Below are 20648 nucleotides of genomic sequence, written 5' to 3' on the forward strand. Positions count from 1 at the left end.
ACGCCAAACTCCACCATGCAGGGCAGACTAGCCACGCCAAACTCCACCATGCAGGGCAGACTAGCCACGCCAAACTCCACCATGCAGGGCAGACTAGCCACACCAAACTCCACCATGCAGGGCAGACTAGCCACACCAAACTCCACCATGCAGGGCAGACTAGCCACGCCAAACTCCACCATGCAGGGCAGACTAGCCACTCCAAACTCCACCATGCAGGGCAGACTACCCACACCAAACTCCACCATGCAGGGCAGACTAGCCACTCCAAACTCCACCATGCAGGGCAGACTAGCCACGCCAAACTCCACCGTAGCTTTTGCCCTACTGCGTACGTTGTCCCTGACCACAACGTGGGCTTTCGCCCTGTGGTGGTTTTTGTTGTATTTTTGTTTTTTCTCGGCCTAGTCTTTAAAGGCCTACTGAAAGCCACTACTAGCGACCACGCAGTCTGATAGTTTATATATCAATGATGTAGTGAAGTGAAGTGAATTACATTTATATAGCGCTTTTTCTCCAGTGACTCGAAGCGCTTTACATTGTGAGACCCAATATCTAAGTTACATTTAAATCAGTGTGGGTGGCACTGGGAGCAGGTGGGTAAAGTGTCTTGCCCAAGGACACAACGGCAGTGACTAGGATGGCGGAAGCGGAGATCGAACCTGCAACCCTCAAGTTGCTGGCACAGCCGCTCTACCAACCGAGCTATACGGTCCCAATGAAATCTTAACGTTTCAACACATGCCAATACGGCCGGGTTAGATTAGTAAAGTGCAATTTTAAATTTCCCGCGGAATATTCTGCTGAAAACGTCTCGCTATGATGACGTTTGCACGTGACGTCACGGATTGTGCGGACATATTGGGACAGCATTGTGGCCAGCTATTAAGTCGTCTGTTTTCATGGCAATATTCCACAGTATTCTGGACATCTGTGTTGGTGAATCTTTTGCAATTTGTTTAATGAACAATGAAGACAGCAAAGAAGAAAGCTGTAAGTGGGATCGGTGTATTAGCGGCTGGCTGCAGCAACACAACCAGGAGGACTTTAAGTTGGATAGCAGACGCGCTACCGTGAGTACAGCTTTGGCTTCCAAACATTTGATCGCCTGCCCGTACGTGCGTGCTGCTATGTGCATGTCACGTATGTAACTTTGGGGAAATATATGTGCTGTATGAACTTTGCGGAGGTGAACGGTACTTTGGGCTGTGGGATTGAGTGTGTTGTGCGGGTGTTTGATTTGTATTGGTGGGTTATATGGACGGGAGGGGGGAGGTGTTTGTTATGTGGCATATTAAATATAAGCCTGGTTGTGTTGTGGCTAATAGAGTATATATATGTCTTGTGTTTATTTACTGTTGTAGTCATTCCCAGCTGAATATCAAGTCCCACCCGCCTCTCGAAGCATCTTCCCTATCTGAATCGCTCCCACTGCCCTCTAATCCTTCACTCTCACTTTCCTCATCCACAAATGTTTCATCCTCGCTCAAATTAATGGGGTAATCATCGCTTTCTCGGTCCGAATCGCTCTCGCTGCTGGTGGCCATGATTGTAAACAATGTGCAGATGTGAGGAGCTCCACAACCTGTGACGTCACGCTACTTCTGCTGGTGGCCATGATTGTAAACAATGTGCAGATGTGAGGAGCTCCACAACCTGTGATGTCACGCTACTTCCGCTACAGGCAAGGCTTTTTTATCAGCGACCAAAAGTTGCAAACTTTATCGTCGATGTTCTCTACTAAATCCTTTCAGCAAAAATATGTCAATATCGCGAAATGATCAAGTATGACACACAGAATGGACCTGCTATCCCCGTTTAAATAAGAAAATCTCATTTCAGTAGGCCTTTAAGCGACAACTGTGTGGTACTACTTTTTTTTCGGTGTTTGCTTCTCATCCACCTTCCGCTTGTATTCATGGTGTATCTCCTTATAATTCTTGAAGAGGTGGGAGATCTAATTGCTCGTATTAAAGGAAGACGTCTTGGTTCCTCCTCGCATAACCAACTTTTTGCAGTCATTGCAAATTGCCAGTTTTTTATCCGTCAGACAAACTTTAAAATAATCCCAAACAATAGACATGGTGTCGTTAGTCAGTCACCGAGCGAGTTCGCTTGTTAGCCACGGCTACAGCACCGGCAACAACACACTCTTGTTGTTATGCTGCGCTCGCTGCGATTTGATGAGGTCATCAAGCGTGGCCAGTAAACCTCTCATGCTGCAGTCGTCAACTCCTGTGTTTTGTGTGGGAGAGGGGAGAGGGGAGGGGCTGCTGACTGGGATATGTATCGGTCCGTACAGCGGCGTTTTAAAAAGTCATTCATTTTACTTTTAGAAACTGATACCGATAATTTCCGATATTACATTTTAAAGCATTTATCGCCCCACACAGGAAGTGACGTCAGAAAGAATGTGCCACAGCCAGCTTCATAATAAAGTGGTTTTGTAACTCTGAGTTAACCATTGGAAATATGGAGGCGAGTCATCCAGACATGCCGTGTTTCTCCTACCATCTGTACAGACGCTTGTGGAAATCACACATGAATACCTTAAGTGAAAGCCATTGCAGCAAGTCTTTTTCTTCATAAGTCTTTTTCTCAGCCCGTTTACATGGTGTGCAAAACTTATTTCATCTTCATAAGTCTTTTTCTTCATAAGTCTTTTTCTCAGCCCGTTTACATGGTGTGCAAAACTTATGTCATCTTCATAAGTCTTTTTCTTCATAAGTCTTTTTCTCAGCCCGTTTACATGGTGTGCAAAACTTATGTCATCTTCATAAGTCTTTTTCTTCATAAGTCTTTTTCTCAGCCCGTTTACATGGTGTGCAAAACTTATGTCATCTTCATAAGTCTTTTTCTTCATAAGTCTTTTTCTCAGCCCGTTTACATGGTGTGCAAAACTTATTTCATCTTCATAAGTCTTTTTCTTCATAAGTCTTTTTCTCAGCCCGTTTACATGGTGTGCAAAACATCTTTCATCTTCATAAGTCTTTTTATTGGCCCGTTTACATGGTGTGCAAAACATCTTTCATCTTAAGTCATTTTCTTCATAAGTCTTTTTCTCAGCCCGTTTACATGGTGTGCAAAACATAATTCATTTTCATAAGTCTTTTTCTTCTTAAGTCTTTTTCTCAGCCCGTTTACATGGTGTGCAAAACATTTCATCTTCATAAGTCTTTTTATTGGCCCGTTTACATGGCATGCAAAACATCTTTCATCTTTATAAGTCTTTTTCTCAGCCTGTTTACATGGCATGCAAAACATCTTTCATTTTCATAAGTCTTTTTCTTCTTAAGTCTTTTTCTCAGCCCGTTAACATGGCGTGCAAAACATCTTTCATTTTCATAAGTCTTTTTCTTCTTAAGTCTTTTTCTCAGCCCGTTTACATGGTGTGCAAAACATCTTTCATCTTAAGTCATTTTCTTCATAAGTCTTTTTCTCAGCCCGTTTACATGGTGTGCAAAACATATTTCATCTTCATAAGTCTTTTTATTGGCCCGTTTACATGGCATGCAAAACATCTTTCATCTTTATAAGTCTTTTTCTTCATAAGTCTTTTTCTCAGCCCATTTACATGGTGTGCAAAACATATTTTATTTTCATAAGTCTTTTTCTTCTTAAGTCTTTTTCTCAGCCCGTTAACATGGCGTGCAAAACATCTTTCATATTCATAATTATTTTTCTTCATAAGTCTTTTTCTCAGCCCGTTTACATGGTGTGCAAAACTTATTTCATCTTCATAAGTCTTTTTCTTCATAAGTAATTTTATTAGCCCGTTTACATGGCGTGCAAAACATCTTTCATCTTCATAAGTCAGCTATTTGCCAAAAAGCCACTTTTCTTGGGTTTATTGCTGGCCATGACAATAACACACAGGAGTCCTAATACCGCAAATGCAGTATTTGCGTTTGATCAAAATTTAGGAAATTGTACCGGAAAGTTCATTACTTTGAAGTCGACCAATAAAAACGCAATAAACGGGGATGAAAGTTTGACTTGGCAAATATAAACAAAACAAAACACCTGCGGAAAGCAATAATCGATTAAAAAAACCAAGTACACCCGAGTAGAGCTGGGCGATATATGGAATATGCTGGATATATCGCGGGTTTGTCTCTGTGCGATATAGAAAATGACTATATCGTAATATTGGAGTATACGTTATCACGCAGTTGCTCTTAGCTGCGGGCATTACATGGCATATGTTTCCCACTCTTTCTTGTCTCTCCTTCTCACAGAAACATAAAACAAGCTCACCTTCTTACATACGTCACATACGTATACACCCTCGCGGAGCAGAGAGGTAGCAGCATGAGTAATGTTAGCTGTGGTGCGAGTGGTAATACGAGACAAAGAAGAATTAATTCCCAAGAAAAACAGCAGGGGGTCCATCGTCTGGCGGTGGTTTGGCTTCAAGCGGGAAGATGTTCAACAATTATGCGGCAAAAGCCTTGCTACAAAAAGTAGCACCACTGCTAATGTAGCATCACTTGAAAAGTCACTCGCTAGAGAATAAGGAGTGCTTGAAACATCTCCGTTTGGTGCCACACCAACAAAATGCCGAAGCAACCATTTCCAGATCAACACCGTATGAAACAAATAGTCAACAACAGAAGGAGGTAACGTCCGCAAGACATACACTATTTGATTTACTATTATGCAGCTCATTTTTATTTGACACTTCTTGAAATATCTTGTGTGACATCATGCACAAAGTGCACTTTATTTGTTTGAAACTATTGTAGTGGCGTTCTGTACAAAAAGTGCACTTTAATTGAGTGTTGTTTTGATATGTCATCTTAGTGACATCATGCACAAAAGTGCACTAATAGCTTGTTTGAAAATGTCTCTGACAATCTTGCACTTTCTGTTTGGAAATGACATGAATGTTTGTGCCACTGCTTAATAACTGTTTAATAAATACACTTTTAGTTGGGATTTCCCTCTCGGCATGAAAGTTTAAAAGTAGCATATATTAATGAAGAAGAATGTTTTAATATACATAGAATTAGAATCATCATACTGCTGTGATTCTATGCATCGAGTGTTCATTCAAGGCTAAGGCAAAATATCCACATATATATGGTGTATGGTGACATGGCCTAAGAATATTGAGATATTAAAAGGCCATATCGCCCAGCCCTACCCGGAGTTATGACCCAGAGAAGGCAGGGTTGGTAAAAATAAACGCAGACATCCGTAAATGCGCGTTCTTCCTGATTTGAATGCGTAAAAAGACACAAAGTGCGTTAACGCCAACACTGCACTAGGGACCCTTTAGTGTTGACAATCAACCTGTCAGGTGCATGTCTTTGGAGGTGGGAGGGGCCTATTCCCAGGTGTGGGGCTACACGATAATAATCATGATTATTTTTTATCAATATTAAAATCAGGATTATTCACCACGATTATTTACTATGTTATGTAAAATAATGTTTTATTGCCCTTTCTGTGAAACGACGGCGGTTGAAAAAAAGTATTCTTTAATTTTTACCTTGTTGCTGCAACTTGATCATTAATGTGGATGTGCACACCAACGCAGCTTAGTCGTGCAACTGGGTGTATACTCGCGGGTCGTTAACATGTGGGTCGCCCTATGGGAGAGAAGGGCACTGCATTTATTTTCTGAATATTTTGGGGAGCTACAGTCAGTCACTCTTACTGGCTGTCACACCAGTCCACAGTCTTTCAGTCGCCCCCTGGTGGTTGTTGCTTGTGAAAGTGCTTTTTACATGTAAATATCGCAGACCATCACCCTCATTTAATCGTAACGGCCAAAATCAGGATTCAAATGTGATTGATTGTGCAGCACTAGACAGGTGCATGTCTTTGGAGCGGACCCACACAGCCACATTAATGACATATAAGATGACTAGTTTGAACGTCAAGCTGAATCAGGAGAGATAATTCAAGAAGAAATGGAATATCAAGCTCCATTCATACAATCCAATGCCAGCAACCACCTGATTGTTTGACAGGTTCTCTTGGAAGTGTGAATGTGACTCCAAAAACTGTAAATATTCAACTTGTTCAACATTTCTGAGCAGTAATCTTCCTGTGTGTGGGAAAAGGTAACTCCAGTTCTTGTCACCATTTTCATTTCGCTGCATCCCCAATCAAATGCAAAAGATAAAGAGTTTTTGTTTTGTTATTGTGCGCCATTGACTTTTGTTTGTTTTGCTCAAACAATTGTGTGTCAAAGAAGGCAATAGTTGGAAGTGAGTCTGATAGTACATTTTGTTCTCTGCAGGAGAGTGAAGATGGAGTAGGAGAAGGTAGGTCTCAGGTACATTTGACATGTGCTCCACACCGACTTTGTCTCACCACTGTGTGTGTGTGTGTGTGTGTGTGTGCAGCTGTCCTCTCAGACTACGACAGTGCAGATCCAGAAGAAGTGGCCTCCCACTCAGAGGTAAATGTGGCCCTCCTACTAAAAAGTGCTTCTCCAAGGTGTTTGCTGGAACTTGCTCCTCTCTCAGGGAGCGGAAGAAGAGGATGAGGCGGGTCGCTACAGCGATGAAGAAGCTCCAGCAGCCACCGACAAACCCCAACTTCCCACTCCTGCTGAAGCGGCAGTAGGCGAGAAGGATGAGGAAGAGCAGAGTAAAGACAAAGTGTTGGAGGACAAGGACAACTCTGCAGGAGAGCGACAGAGTGGTGATGGTCAGGTGAGACACATACCAGGTGGTGAACTGCAGGACTCAAAGTGTGTATTGCTTTCTCAGAATCAGCAGTTACCAAGTATTCTTACACCATGCTTAAAAGCTTTAGTTGGAAAACCTCTTCTGAGATAGGTTGATGTAGTATAAAATGATAAACGGTCATAATGTACCACTCCCCACGGTTGGTATTGCCCTTTTCAATTCAAATGATTATAGAACCTTTGTTCAACTCTCGGACTAGTGATACTGCTCATTTAAGCTTAAATGCTAACACGGTTACAAGAGCCATTAAAGGTGCCATATGTAATAATGTGGCCATAAATAGTAGGGGTGTGGGGGAAAAATCGATTCAAATTTGAATCGCGATTCTCACGTTGTGCAATTCAGAATTGATTCTCGTTTTTAAAAAATCGATTTTTTTATTTTATTTTATTATTATTTTGTATTAATCAATCCAACAAAACAATACACAGCAATACCGTAACAATGCAATCCAACTCCAAAAGCAAAGCCGAGCCAGCAACACTCAGAAGTGCAATAAACAGAGCAATTGAGAGGAGACACAAACACCACACACAACAATTGAGAGGAGACACAAACACCACACACACAACAATTGAGAGGAGACACAAACACCACACACACAACAATTGAGAGGAGACACAAACACCACACACAACAATTGAGAAGAGACACAAACACCACACACAACAATTGAGAGGAGACACAAACACCACACACAACAATTGAGAGGAGACACAAACACCACACACAACAATTGAGAGGAGACACAAACACCACACACAACAATTGAGAGGAGACACAAACACCACACGCAACAATTGAGAGGAGACACAAACACCACACACAACAATTGAGAGGAGACACAAACACCACACACACAACAATTGAGAGGAGACACAAACACCACACACAACAATTGAGAGGAGACACAAACACCACACACAACAATTGAGAGGAGACACAAACACCACACACAACAATTGAGAGGAGACACAAACACCACACACAACAATTGAGAGGAGACACAAACCAAAAGTAGTGAAACAAAAATGAATATTATCAACAACAGTATCAATATTAGTTACAATTTCAACATAGCAGTGATTAAAAATCCCTCATTGACATTATCATTAGACATTTATAAAAAAAGAACAATAGTGTGACAGTGGCTTACACTTACATCACATCTCATAAGCTTGACAACACATTTTTCACAAAGATAAAATAAGTCATATTTTTGGTTCATTTAATAGTTCAAACAAATGTACATTATTGCAATCAGTTGATAAAACATTGTCCTTTACCATTATAAAAGCTTTTTACTCTGCTTGCATGTCAGCAGACTGGGGTAGATCCTGCTCAAATCTATGTATTCCATCAATAGACAATCCTTTTCAATCGGGAAAATATAATTTTTGAATCGAGAATCGTGTTGAATCGAAAAAAATCGATTATGAATCGAATCGTGACCCCAAGAATCGATATTGAATCGAATCGTGGGACACCCAAAGATTCGCAGCCCTAATAAATAGTACCACAATCACGGTCAAACTTCTGTATTCCCCTCTCCCTGACGGAGGTTGGCAGATATGCAGCCCAATCCAGCTGGATAGACTGGGCGACTCCAAATTCCACTGCCTCTTGCTAGGAGTTGAGGTGCTGGGAACATAATAGCTGAATAGACAAGTCAATAACCAACACATTTGAAACAGAAATGAGGCTATTTTCAGGAAGAAGTAGGTCTATTTGATCATGTGATTTGGTTTCACATTGCCATGATGACTAATGTTGGAACCCTTTTCCTCAGTCTATCAGCATAAAAGTATATGTTGTCCTGTCAGTTGGATGACACATGGGCATACATGCTAATGGGCATTGGCACTCAGCATCAAGGGTTGGAGTTGGGGTTGAATCACCAAAAATAATTCCCAGGCTTGGCCACCGCTGCTGCCCACTGCTCCCCTCACCTCCCAGGGAGTGATCAAGGGTGATGGGTCAAATGCAGAGAATCATTTGGCCACACCTAGTGTGTGTGTGACTATCATTGCTACTCTCACTTAATATATTTCCCCCGTTAGCATGTATGTCCATGTGTCATTGACTGTGCTGGCATGCTAACATTGGTTGCATACTAGCTTTGTTAGACAAGATCATAAACTGTATTGGACAACATAGTTTACATACCAAATGTCCATTTATTACAAGTCATAAGAAAACCTAAATGCCGGACTTGCCTATCAAGGAGGAAATTAGCAAGTTTGGTGTCAGATGAAAAAATCTTCAATGGTCTCCATCTTTCAAAGGCATCCAAATCCTGGTTTTGTCATGAATAAGTTGAGAACGGTAACTTTTAGATGGACTAAGGTCTGACATGTTTAGTAACTTTACCAGTGGCAGTACCGTATTTTTCGGAGTATAAGTCACACTGGAGTATAAGTCGCATTTTTGGGGGAAATGTATTTGATAAAAGCCAACACCAAGAATAGACATTTGAAAGGCAATTTAAAATGTGTAAAGAATAGTGAACAACAGGCTGAATAAGTGTACGTTACATGAGGCATAAATAACCAACTGGTATGTTAACGTAACATATTATGGTAAGAGTCATTCAAATAACTATAACATATAGAACATGCTATACGTTTACCAAACAATCTGTCACTCCTAATCGCTAAATCCCATGAAATCTTATACGTCTAGTCTCTTACGTGAATGACATCAATAATATTATTTGATATTTTACGCTAATGTGTTCATCCTTTCACACATAAGTTGCTCCTGAGTATAAGTCGCACCCCCGGCCAAACTATGAAAAAAACTGCAACTTATAGTCAGAAAAATACGCTAGCTGGACCGAGATGGTGGTGTGTAACTGGCTTCCTGGATGTGACACAGTCACAGACTTTCTAATTGGTTAAACGGTGGTAGGCGGGGCATCAAAACAATAACAATTTTTCGGGGCTGTAAATCTTATGAGCATATCCTGGCTGAACTACTGTTGTCAGTTATAGAGGTATTGGAAAATAACATGATCTATTAATGCCTTTTGATTGCCATTTAATGACATTATTCCATATGGCTCCTTTAACGTTAAGAAGGGACATACCCCAATATAAACTTGTAAACTGAAATATTCAGTTGTGTACATCAAACCTACAGACAGGGATCCATCTATACTTGAAGAAATAATGGCAACAGGAAGTGAACTCGTGTGGCGTCACAGCCCAGGAAGTATATTACCTGAGGGGGTGTGGCTCTAGGATAGAGTTGCCCAATAGGAAACATTCTTTGCATGCATGCTGTAGAATTGGACATTGGCAATGATAATGTTAGTAAATGATGTAGTGTGTTCAACATTCATGGGGCATGTAAGTGCCCAAAAGGTTGGTAGATAAGAAGAAATGTAAATGTCAAATATAATGTAGAAATGCAGTCTTCATTTTCTTTCAGCATTTTGTGCTAAAAAGAAAGGTTTCTCTTCTTCTCAAAGGGTACTTTCATCCTGGTACTCTCCACAATGTAGTTAGTGTAAAAGTGAGCACTCAAATATATATGCACATACATGTAGGAATCATGTTCCATGGACTATTGCAGAGATGTGACCGAGAGGCACTTCCGGGTTGGGGATATTGCACGCCTCTGTACCAAAGTAAATGTGCCCTACCTAAAAATAAACCCCTATCATGCATACTCATGGAACTAAGTAGGTTGTCATTGTATTAACAAATATGTAACAATGTGCCTCAATAACAATACTAATTCCCATGTATGTCTTTGAAAGGCAAAGTGCTCCATAATCCACCTTTAGTTGTCTTGAATATCTGCCCTCTAACTGACCTGCAGGAGTCCACTAGTGACCCCGAGACAAAAGCGGGAGGGAAATCTGGCCAGCAGCTTGATGACGACGAAGACCGCAAAAACCCGGCTTACATCCCTCGGAAGGGTCTGTTCTTTGAGCATGATGTCAGAGGCCAGAGCCAGGAGGAGGAGAGGTCCACAAAGATCACAGCACTCCTTTTGAAAGTCTTGCTTCACATGGCCTTGTCTTGTTTGCTCTCGCTCCAGGCCCAAAGGCAGGAACCGCAAGCTCTGGAAGGACGAAGGGTGCTGGGAGCATGACCGCTTCAGGGAGGATGAGCAAGCGCCTAAGAGTCGCGAGGAGCTCATCGCCATCTACGGTTACGATATCCGCAACGGCTGCCATTCTGGAGAGCGTGCGTTCAGACAGCGGCGACCTCGGTGAGGAGATTATCCATAGCTAGTGATGACAATGTTGTTACCCTGGTACTTCATCCCTTCCCAAGGCCCAATGGAAACAGAGTACAGTTTTCATGTAAGGAATATTGTCAATCCAAGCCCTTTTAATACATGGGTTTCCGTTGGCAAAGGATTATGGGTAATCCTCGCGGCAGCCGCCACCTTGTGTGTCGTCACTTGCTTTATTCGCCTGTGGCACTTTTCTCAATATATTTCGCACTTTTGCTTGGACAATGATGGGGAAATTTGGAAGAGGACGGGAAGGATTCTTACAGACAGACGTTAGATGGGGATTGTAAAGCCAGGTTTTTACAGAAATGGAAGGATATTGGCCATAAAGATCTGTATGAGATGGGAAAAGGCTGATTTAAGTTACCCAGACAGGGTCAACTATTTGGTGAACAGTGTCAGTGCCTATACTCTGGATGAGCTCTAGGGCTACAAGTCTTTGTGTGTGAATAGCTACAGGACATGAATCTGGCTACAAAAATGTGTATTCCAACTGATCCATGTGTGCCATGGGTCATATCAGGGAATATCAGGACACTGTACATGTATGGCAGGTGTTGGGGAAATATCTTCACATGTGGCTGCATTGGTATTTGCACTTGAAGCCAGCATGAAGATGCACATCAATCTTACTTCCATAAGCATAACAGCCTTTATCATCCACAAGGAAAACATTACAATTAGAGAATGATGAGAGCAAACTTTAGTGTTGTTTTGCATTGATTCTCACCAGCCACAAGTTGTGCTTTATTTCCCCTGCTGTACAGTGACCTTAGGATCATCATAGTACTTTGTGGTTCCTTATCCGGAATTCACAACATTTCTATAACCCCACACGACGCACACGTGACCCATTTTGCACAGAAATAACAATAGAGGCGTGCTTGGTTAAAAGTGTTTGCATACACGCTTCGCTTAGTTTTGACACACGATGGCGGACGTCATGGGAAACCTATCTATACAGAACAAGTATAGTTTTGTGTACAGAAAACAATGAAGTACATACAACTGGTGGATGAAATAGATCAATAAAAATGTAACATTTGAAAACTGCTTGGCAAGGCGGTGGTGAGCAGCGAGGTCTTTGTACTTTGGTGAAGTCAACAATGTTTCTCAAGCATGTCTCGTACTCTACTTTTATGGCAGTCTTTGCTCACTCAGCCACATTTTGAACAGTAATTGTGCATTAGTAAGTTAATAGTCCTGCTGAATGTGTGGGGAAGTTGTTTGTAACAGATTTGCAGAAACGTAGCATTCCTCTTTCATACTTGATTAGGGTTGCAAAGGGGTGGAAAGTTTCCAGTAGATTTCCGGAAATTTACCACGGGAAGTTAAGCTCTGGAAGTTTGGAAATTTTGACCATTTTTTGATTATTCAAAGTTGGACACCGTCCATCTTATTGTGTAGAATAAGATGAGAAGCTTGTAAAAGACTAATGCATTGCCACACACAGATATAAATAGTCAGTAAACAACTGGAGTAGTCTTTAAAAATATTTGACTGATGGACAAATGAATAGAAATAGGCTAGATGAATAAATGAACAGTCAATCAGCATGCTAAATCAAACTATAAGCTACATTCTTGTATGACAACAGAATGGCTAGCAGAACAGAAGGCAGAGGAAACTACACCTTTTCATTTAGTATTTGCTAGTTGAACTTTACACATCACAAAAAAGGTCAATTCGGATCGCTAACGTTGTTAGCATAAATGAATGGGATTTAACATTGAGAAAATTAGCATCACGGCTAACGGAGAAATATTTTGGGTTCATTATGAGACTGTGGTGATACATAAACCTAGCTAGCTAGAGATATTGGCCCCAAAATCATTGAACAAGTACAGGAACAGCTAGCTAGCTTGAGTGTAAGTCTGCTTGAGTAGTCTACAGCAAGTACACCTCTATTACACTTAAATACCATACATCAAATATATTTACCCCATTAACACTTACCTGACTGGATGAAGTCCTTGGGCTCAAATACTAGTGCTGTAGTGTGGAGCATGCTGGGAAATATCTGCACATGTGGTGGAGGAATGCACAGTGCAGGGTTGAAATTCAACTGAATTTGCATTAAAACAGGTTGTTTGAGCTAATAATCATGCTGCAAGACCTTGCATGTTGCATTCAATGTTTATTCCCATTCATTTACCGTTAATTCCCCTCGAAAGTTTCCAACTTTGAATATTCCTGGAATTTTGCAAGCCTATACTTGACACAACTCAGCACTTGACCATGCCTAAAAACAAAATGAAGGCACTGTTATCGGCTGCCGACATTATTTTGCAGTGATCCGCTATTGCTCCCACGCCTTTGTCAGAAAGTAAAAGGACTGACTCCTGACAGTGACGACAAGAAAAGATGTCAAATGTTGCTGTGTAAAACTCTAGCACTTGTGTCTGTGCAGGTCCTCCGTGTCCCCCAGCAGGGACAAGCGATGGCGGGAGGGGGGAGAGCGCCCTGTTCGCTCCTGGCAGAGCAGCCGAGGAGGCGCTGCTCCCCCGCACAGCAGCAATGTCTCCCGCAGCAGAGCCCTGCATCATGCCTCCGGTCAGTCACCTCAGAGTCATCCCAGGGACCGAGCGGGTCCCAAACCCCCGTCGGAGCTTGCAGCAGAAAGGGGAGTGGGCTGCAATGGAGGGCGTGGGAGGGGCGCTGCCTCCACGGTTGGGGACCACCTCCCAGGCAGCAGAGTTGAAGAGAAGCGGACCTTAAGCAGCGTAACGTTCTCCTCGTCACAGAGACGAGCGCTGGAACACCAAGAAGGGGCTGACAGAAGTGCGCTTGGATCGTCCTCCGCCGCCGACGCCAAGACACCGGCTGCCGCATCGCCTCCAACCGAACGACCTGTCGAGCGGAAGTCGTACTCGCTGGCTCGCAGGACTCGATGCCGGCCGGCCGATCTGGGCAGCAAGCAGCCATCTGTGGAGGAGGCAGTGACCCGGGCTGGCGAGGGCGTTGGAAAGAACCAGGTGGGGGCGGGAAGCGCCGAAGATCTGGACCAAGACGTGGCTCGACTCAGTCTGGTGTCGGGCCACAACTGGAACCACAACCCCACCACGTCGTACGTGCGCTCTGACATTAGAGGTAAGAGGATAGAATAAAATACAGATGATATCATTTGTAATACTAACCTTATAAATGGTGACAATGCATGTTGATCCATGGCAGCAAATAAAGTAGCATTATCACTGGAGGACGAGGAATAGCTAAACATGCTACACTACACACCCTAGGAGGATATGCTAACTGCCAGAGACGGGCTGATCCATACAAATATCGACCGTAACGATACCAAGTATATAATATGGTCTATACTACAGTGACCTTTTTGATACCCATCAAATATTTTGGCACAGGGGACTTTAGGGGCAGAAATAAAGGTATTTAAATCAGAGCTGATAGTAGGAAATCGTTTAATTGATTCTAATTGTGATCACTCTTTGATGTTGAAAATGTGAAGTATCAGCGTTGGTACGACCGATACTGCCCCTGGGACTACTTGGTATGGGATCCATACCCTCATTGGGAGTATTGGCCAAAAGGTAGATGAAGAGAAAAAAGAGAAGAATACATTTGAACAGAAGTGGAGATAGAACAGATACTCACAGTAAATAATAGTTTGGATCAAATAATACCAGCAGAAATGTTACAATGTTACCCCACACGTCAACAACCAAAGCTTTTGTAACCGCTTTGGAAATGATTCTACCATTTACATACCAAATAGTGATGGTACCTAGTCCGCTACATTTTTGGCACTGAAAGAATGTCGGTCCTAGCGGGCACAGATTTGCGTAAATTCAACGTTGCCACGTTTCAGTATCTGGGGTGAGGTCACGCCCGGTTACCGACTGGGCACTCGGCAGCACCTCCAGGTAATGTTGTTGCTTGACCATGTGATAGCAGACAATATATTGTGATATGGAGATCAGGATACAGATTTGAGGCCTACTTGAAGTGTACAAGTGATGTGGTACATTGTTTCTGTCCACAGGCATGCACGTCCCCGGGGGGCCGCCTCAGTTCTCCGCTTTGGACGAGATTGCAGCTGGCTCAAACCGCGCCAAACGCTACTCCTCACAACGCCAACGAGGCGTCGCCGAGCCGGCGCCCGTGCATATGGGCGTGATGGAGGGACACTACTATGAACCCAGTAAGAAATACTTCAACTATGACTCCACTATTGTTTGGATGATATACATTCTTTAGTTTGCTAAGTTCAATCCATTGCTTTTCTACCCACCAGTGTCGTATCAAGGACCAATTTATACCCATGGCGATGGCGCCGCACCCATCCCACCCCAAGGCATGCTGGTCCAGCCAGAGATGCACATCCCCCACCCTGGTCAGTCTTATTTCCCAACTAGGGGCTTAACGGTAAACGATCTAATTACCGGTACCCTTTAAATTCAAACGATCCACAAAGTACACAGCTCATTTACTAGAGAAGCATGCTAGACAGCTTAAAGGGGAACTGTACTTTTTGGGGAATTTATGAGAGACATGATGATGGATGTTTTTATTTAATGCATTCTAAATATTAAATACATGCCATCAAAAGTGTGCTTACAACAGAGCCTATTGGAGCTTTACAAATTTTCCTATAAAGCCTTTAAAAACACCTCCATTGAGGTTTTATATACATGATGTAAGTATATATGTCATGTAGTAACATTCATAATAACATGTAATATATACATGATGTAAGTACATATGTCATGTAGTAACATTCATAATAACATGTAATATATACATGATGTAAGTATATATGTCATGTAGTAACATGCATAACAACATGTAATATATACATGATGTAAGTATATGTCATGTAGTAACATTCATAATAACATGTAATATATACATGATGTAAGTATATATGTCATGTAGTAACATGCATAATAACATGTAATATATACATGATGTAAGTATATATGTCATGTAGTAACATTCATAATAACATGTAATATATACATGATGTAAGTATATATGTCATGTAGTAACATTCATAATAACATGTAATATATACATGATATAAGTATATATGTCATGTAGTAACATTCATAATAACATGTAATATATACATGATGTAAGTATATATGCAATGTAGTAACATTCATAATAACATGTAATATATACATGATGTAAGTATATATGTCATGTAGTAACATTCATAATAACATGTAATATATACATGATGTAAGTATATATGCAATGTAGTAACATTCATAGTATGTAATTTTACATGATGTAAGTATATACTGTATGTAATATAATAACATTTATAATATTTACTTATTTTTTATCATTTTAAGCATACGCGGCGCATTAAAGTCATCACTATTTTTTCCCCTAACAATATCGCTGATTGTTACTCACTGCAGACAAACATAATAAAACATCACTTACTGTACAAGGTCTGCTGTCATTAGGATGCTGACTGCTAGGATGTTGATATATTCCCATTTAGGTGAAGTTGATATATTCCCATTTAATAATAATAATAATAATACCTGGGATTTGTATAGCGCTTTTCTAAGTACCCAAAGTTGCTTTACATGTAGAAGCCATCATTCATTCACACCTGGTGGTGGTAAGCTACTTTCATAGCCACAGCTGCCCTGGGGTAGACTGACGGAAGCGTGGCTGCAATTTGCGCCAACAGCCCCTCCGACCACCACCTATCATTCATCATTCAATTCACCGGTGTGAGTGGCACCGGGGGCAAAGGTGAAGTGTCCTGCCCAAGGACACAACGGCAGCGATTTTTTTTTTTTGGATGGTAAGAGGCGGGGAATTTAGGTGAAGAATGACATATTTTGGTGTTGTTTTCGCCATGTCCGAGTCCTAAGTGGCTGTCAAAGTGTTCCAACTTGTCAGAGTACGTCCTCAGCTTTCTACTGTCCAGGTGAGAGGCATGATATATGATCTAGAATAAACTTACAGGGAGCAGGGAAGCGAGGAAGCAGCAGACCACTCCATGATGTCAACATAGGCACACAGGAAGTGATCACGTTTGTAATAACAATATTACTGATACTTGGTAATATTCAAGTCAGCAAATGTAAATGGAGTATTGTTGTTTGAATGGTTATTGGATTTAATGGGCGCAATAGGAGACTTAAGTGGACCTTTATTTACATGTATTTAATATTTACATTGCATTAAAAAACAATCATGTGTCATGTCTTTCATAATGATTGTGAGTGATAAGCAACATTCCCCTTGAAATGCTAACATGACTACAACATATCTTCCCATTTTTCGGAAAGGACATATAAGCAGAGTATTGTCTGAGCAATATTTGTGCTCTCCTAGCCTGAGAGGTGGCTCCTCCAATGACAACAGGAAGTGGATGTGCATGATGTTTCTTTATCATGATCATACCCCCACTTAAAACGCTGAAATAAAAACAATATGGCTCATGTTTCTTCTTGTGTGGCTGTTTGTATTCATGCTTTACAATAAAACTTGGTTATGAATGTGAGTACTATTGATAATAACCATCCATAATCTCTCTGACTTTCTCAGGTCTCCATCCCCACCAATCAGGAGGCCCAATGACTAACCCCACCCTCTACGGAGGCCCACCTGTATCTCTGTCGCCAGGGCAACCGCAGCAACTTCTTCCACCACCTTTCTACCCTCCACCAGGGGTGATGACTTTCCCTTACCCTGCCATGTACCCTACCCCTCAGGTACGCCATCTTCACCCCAAAGAAACATGAGCTGCCAGAGAGCCATATGAGTCTAGTCTACTTACGTCTCTTGTCCCTGCCCTTACATTTACGGCCCGCCAAGTCCAATAATGACAAACTTAAGAGAAGAATGGTGTGGTCCTAGATGTAAAACTCTTATCCTCATTTATTTTCATGCTTGTTCAGCCATGTGATTTTTACGTCTATAGTCGGAAATCCCGCTTTTTTATCTCTGTAAAAATACAATTATTTGTAGTTTTTTCCCACCTACAATGTGTGTTAAAATCTGGATCCGTCTTTTTGCCATACCTGCCAACAACTACGTAATGAGTATGGTTTTTGATCATCCAGTGATAAAAACTAGGGTTTTCCATTAAAAATGGAAGTTATGTAGCTTTACTACATTTCCCAGTAGCTTTGCTACTTTTTAAACAAGTAGCGATTTCCGTAGCTTAGCTATTTTTAGACCCATGTAGCGGTTAGCTAAGCTACATGTTATACAGAAGAACAGAGTGGACTAGTGTAACTCCACGGGCAGGGGACAAACTACATCAATGATGATTGTATAAGAAACATCCATGATTGCTTGTTTACTATGATGAGTCACCATTGGTTAAGATTAGGGCAAAGCATTAGGGACAGGCCAATCAGAGGCAAGATAGGGCGGGTCATGGAACCAGGAAGTGACATCACACAGACATCCCAAATGACGAGAGCGTCTGAGAAGAGAAGAGGGAATATTCAAGATTTATATAAAAAAACTAGTGGAAGATGGCAGAGGGATTCTTTTCCTTAGATGTTTCTTTTGGCCATGTAGACCACGTCCAGGAAACCCACAATGTGTCTATTTGGACAAATATATGATAAAACTTGTTTACCATGTAAGCCCACATCTAAACTAGAATACACATTTAAGAAGACATGATTGTGGCAGACATGTTTGCTACAGTCTAGTCTGTCTAAATGCTAACTTTCATTTTCATTGATGTTTTACAACAAGACAGTAGCTGACATTTTGTTCTACTCTTTATATTTTGACATGCATGGAATAGTTTAGAAACATAAACAGCCCCGCGGCCCGCAGATCCCCAGCTTATTTTCACTCTTTTTCATGAAGTTGAAATCCCACGCCTGCTTGTTGTAGTGGCACATGTACCTTTTAAAGGATGCAGACAAGCCAGGGGTGGGCATCCTTCACCACGTGAGCATAAAACACCACGTATAGTTTCACTCCACTTATGAAATAGCATTCATGAAATCACAACCACTCAGCAGGTTTATTTGCTCACTTCCAAAACTGCTCATTTTCACTCCTCTCCAGCTGGTGTTTTTTTGCAAATGTCTTCAACATTAGATTGTTGCTATTTTCTCCCTACAAGTTAAACACACACATGAAGTAACCTGGTCAGCAGTCAATCTGTTCATCAATGTCAACAAATATCTTCAGTAACTATGATGAGTACTACTTGATGAAGGTGTACTGTCAGTAACTATGATGAGTACTACTTGATGAAGGTGTACTGTCAGTAACTATGATGAGAGTACTACTTGATGAAGGTGTACTGTCAGTAACTATGATGAGTACTACTTGATGAAGGTGTACTGTCAGTAACTATGAGTACTACTTGATGAAGGTGTACTGTCAGTAACTATGATGAGAGTACTACTTGATGAAGGTGTACTGTCAGTAACTATGATGAGTACTACTTGATGAAGGTGTACTGTCAGTAACTATGATGAGTACTACTTGATGAAGGTGTACTGTCAGTAACTATGATGAGTACTACTTGATGAAGGTGTACTGTCAGTAACTATGATGAGTACTACTTGATGGTGTACTGTCAGTAACTATGATGAGTACTACTTGATGAAGGTGTACTGTCAGTAACTATGATGAGTACTACTTGATGAAGGTGTACTGTCAGTAACTATGATGAGTACTACTTGATGAAGGTGTACTGTCAGTAACTATGATGAGAGTACTACTTGATGAAGGTGTACTGTCAGTAACTATGATGAGTACTACTTGATGAAGGTGTACTGTCAGTAACTATGATGAGTACTACTTGATGAAGGTGTACTGTCAGTAACTATGATGAGTACTACTTGATGAAGGTGTACTGTCAGTAACTATGATGAGAGTACTACTTGATGAAGGTGTACTGTCAGTAACTATGATGAGTACTACTTGATGAAGGTGTACTGTCAGTAACTATGATGAGTACTACTTGATGAAGGTGTACTGTCAGTAACTATGATGAGTACTACTTGATGAAGGTGTACTGTCAGTAACTATGATGAGAGTACATTGAAGTTGTACTGTCAGTAACTATGATGAGAGTACATTGAAGTTGTACAAATATGAAGGTGACATAATAATGATCTTAGGACATGAGAGGGATGCACATTTGTTGGCCACTCAGCACTTTTTGAAAGGGGCCGCCATGACGTCATAGGTGCAGCCGCCATATTGAGACACACTAGCACTTCCTGCTCTCAACATGACCACTTCCTGCTCCCTCCAGGGCCAGTCCCAGGTGACCTATGGGGGCGTGACCTATTATGACACGGTGCAGCAGCAGGCCCAGCCCAAACCTTCGCCCCCCCGCCGCACATCCCAGCCTGTCACTGTCAAGCCCCCCCCTCCAGAAGTGCCATTTGCCTCAGAGTGACCCCGCCCCCCCCTCACCTCCGACCACAGGTGAGTCTTCAGAATGTTTGTTGTGCCGAGGTCTTAGAAGCGGCGGGAGCATCGTTCAGACTTTGTCAGCCATGTTGGCGTGGAGCAGCATTCCAAGACTGTCTACTTGTGTTTCCATGTCGGCTTGTATTTTCTTCAAAGTCCTCCCTAATAAAGACGGCTTTTCAAGTTGACGTTGGAATCCTGAATATGTGCACTCCCACGCCCTCTAGTGGCCGTGCCGAGCACGTCACTTCCTGGAGAGGGAAATCAATTTGACGTTTTTTCCGGCGCGCAAGCAGTCGGGAGCGCGCA

General features: G+C 41.8%; 1 protein-coding gene across 1 annotated transcript in view; it reads left to right on the forward strand.

The window, feature by feature from the left end:
* LOC133659678 (protein CASC3-like) overlaps window positions 1–20527 on the forward strand; it is a 31331-nt gene extending 10804 nt beyond the window's left edge. The window contains exons 2-11 of the mRNA XM_062062259.1: window positions 6251–6275; window positions 6357–6412; window positions 6480–6668; window positions 10530–10678; window positions 10752–10925; window positions 13363–14042; window positions 14953–15111; window positions 15205–15303; window positions 17487–17653; window positions 20179–20527. Coding sequence (XP_061918243.1) covers window positions 6251–6275; window positions 6357–6412; window positions 6480–6668; window positions 10530–10678; window positions 10752–10925; window positions 13363–14042; window positions 14953–15111; window positions 15205–15303; window positions 17487–17653; window positions 20179–20325 — 1845 coding nt within the window. The 3' untranslated portion in view covers window positions 20326–20527. The remainder of the gene's footprint in view (window positions 1–6250; window positions 6276–6356; window positions 6413–6479; window positions 6669–10529; window positions 10679–10751; window positions 10926–13362; window positions 14043–14952; window positions 15112–15204; window positions 15304–17486; window positions 17654–20178) is intronic.
* The last annotated feature ends 121 nt before the right edge of the window (window positions 20528–20648 follow it).

The sequence above is a fragment of the Entelurus aequoreus genome, linkage group LG11 (genome assembly GCF_033978785.1).
Source record: "Entelurus aequoreus isolate RoL-2023_Sb linkage group LG11, RoL_Eaeq_v1.1, whole genome shotgun sequence".
In the NCBI taxonomy this organism is placed as follows: Eukaryota; Metazoa; Chordata; class Actinopteri; order Syngnathiformes; family Syngnathidae; genus Entelurus; species Entelurus aequoreus.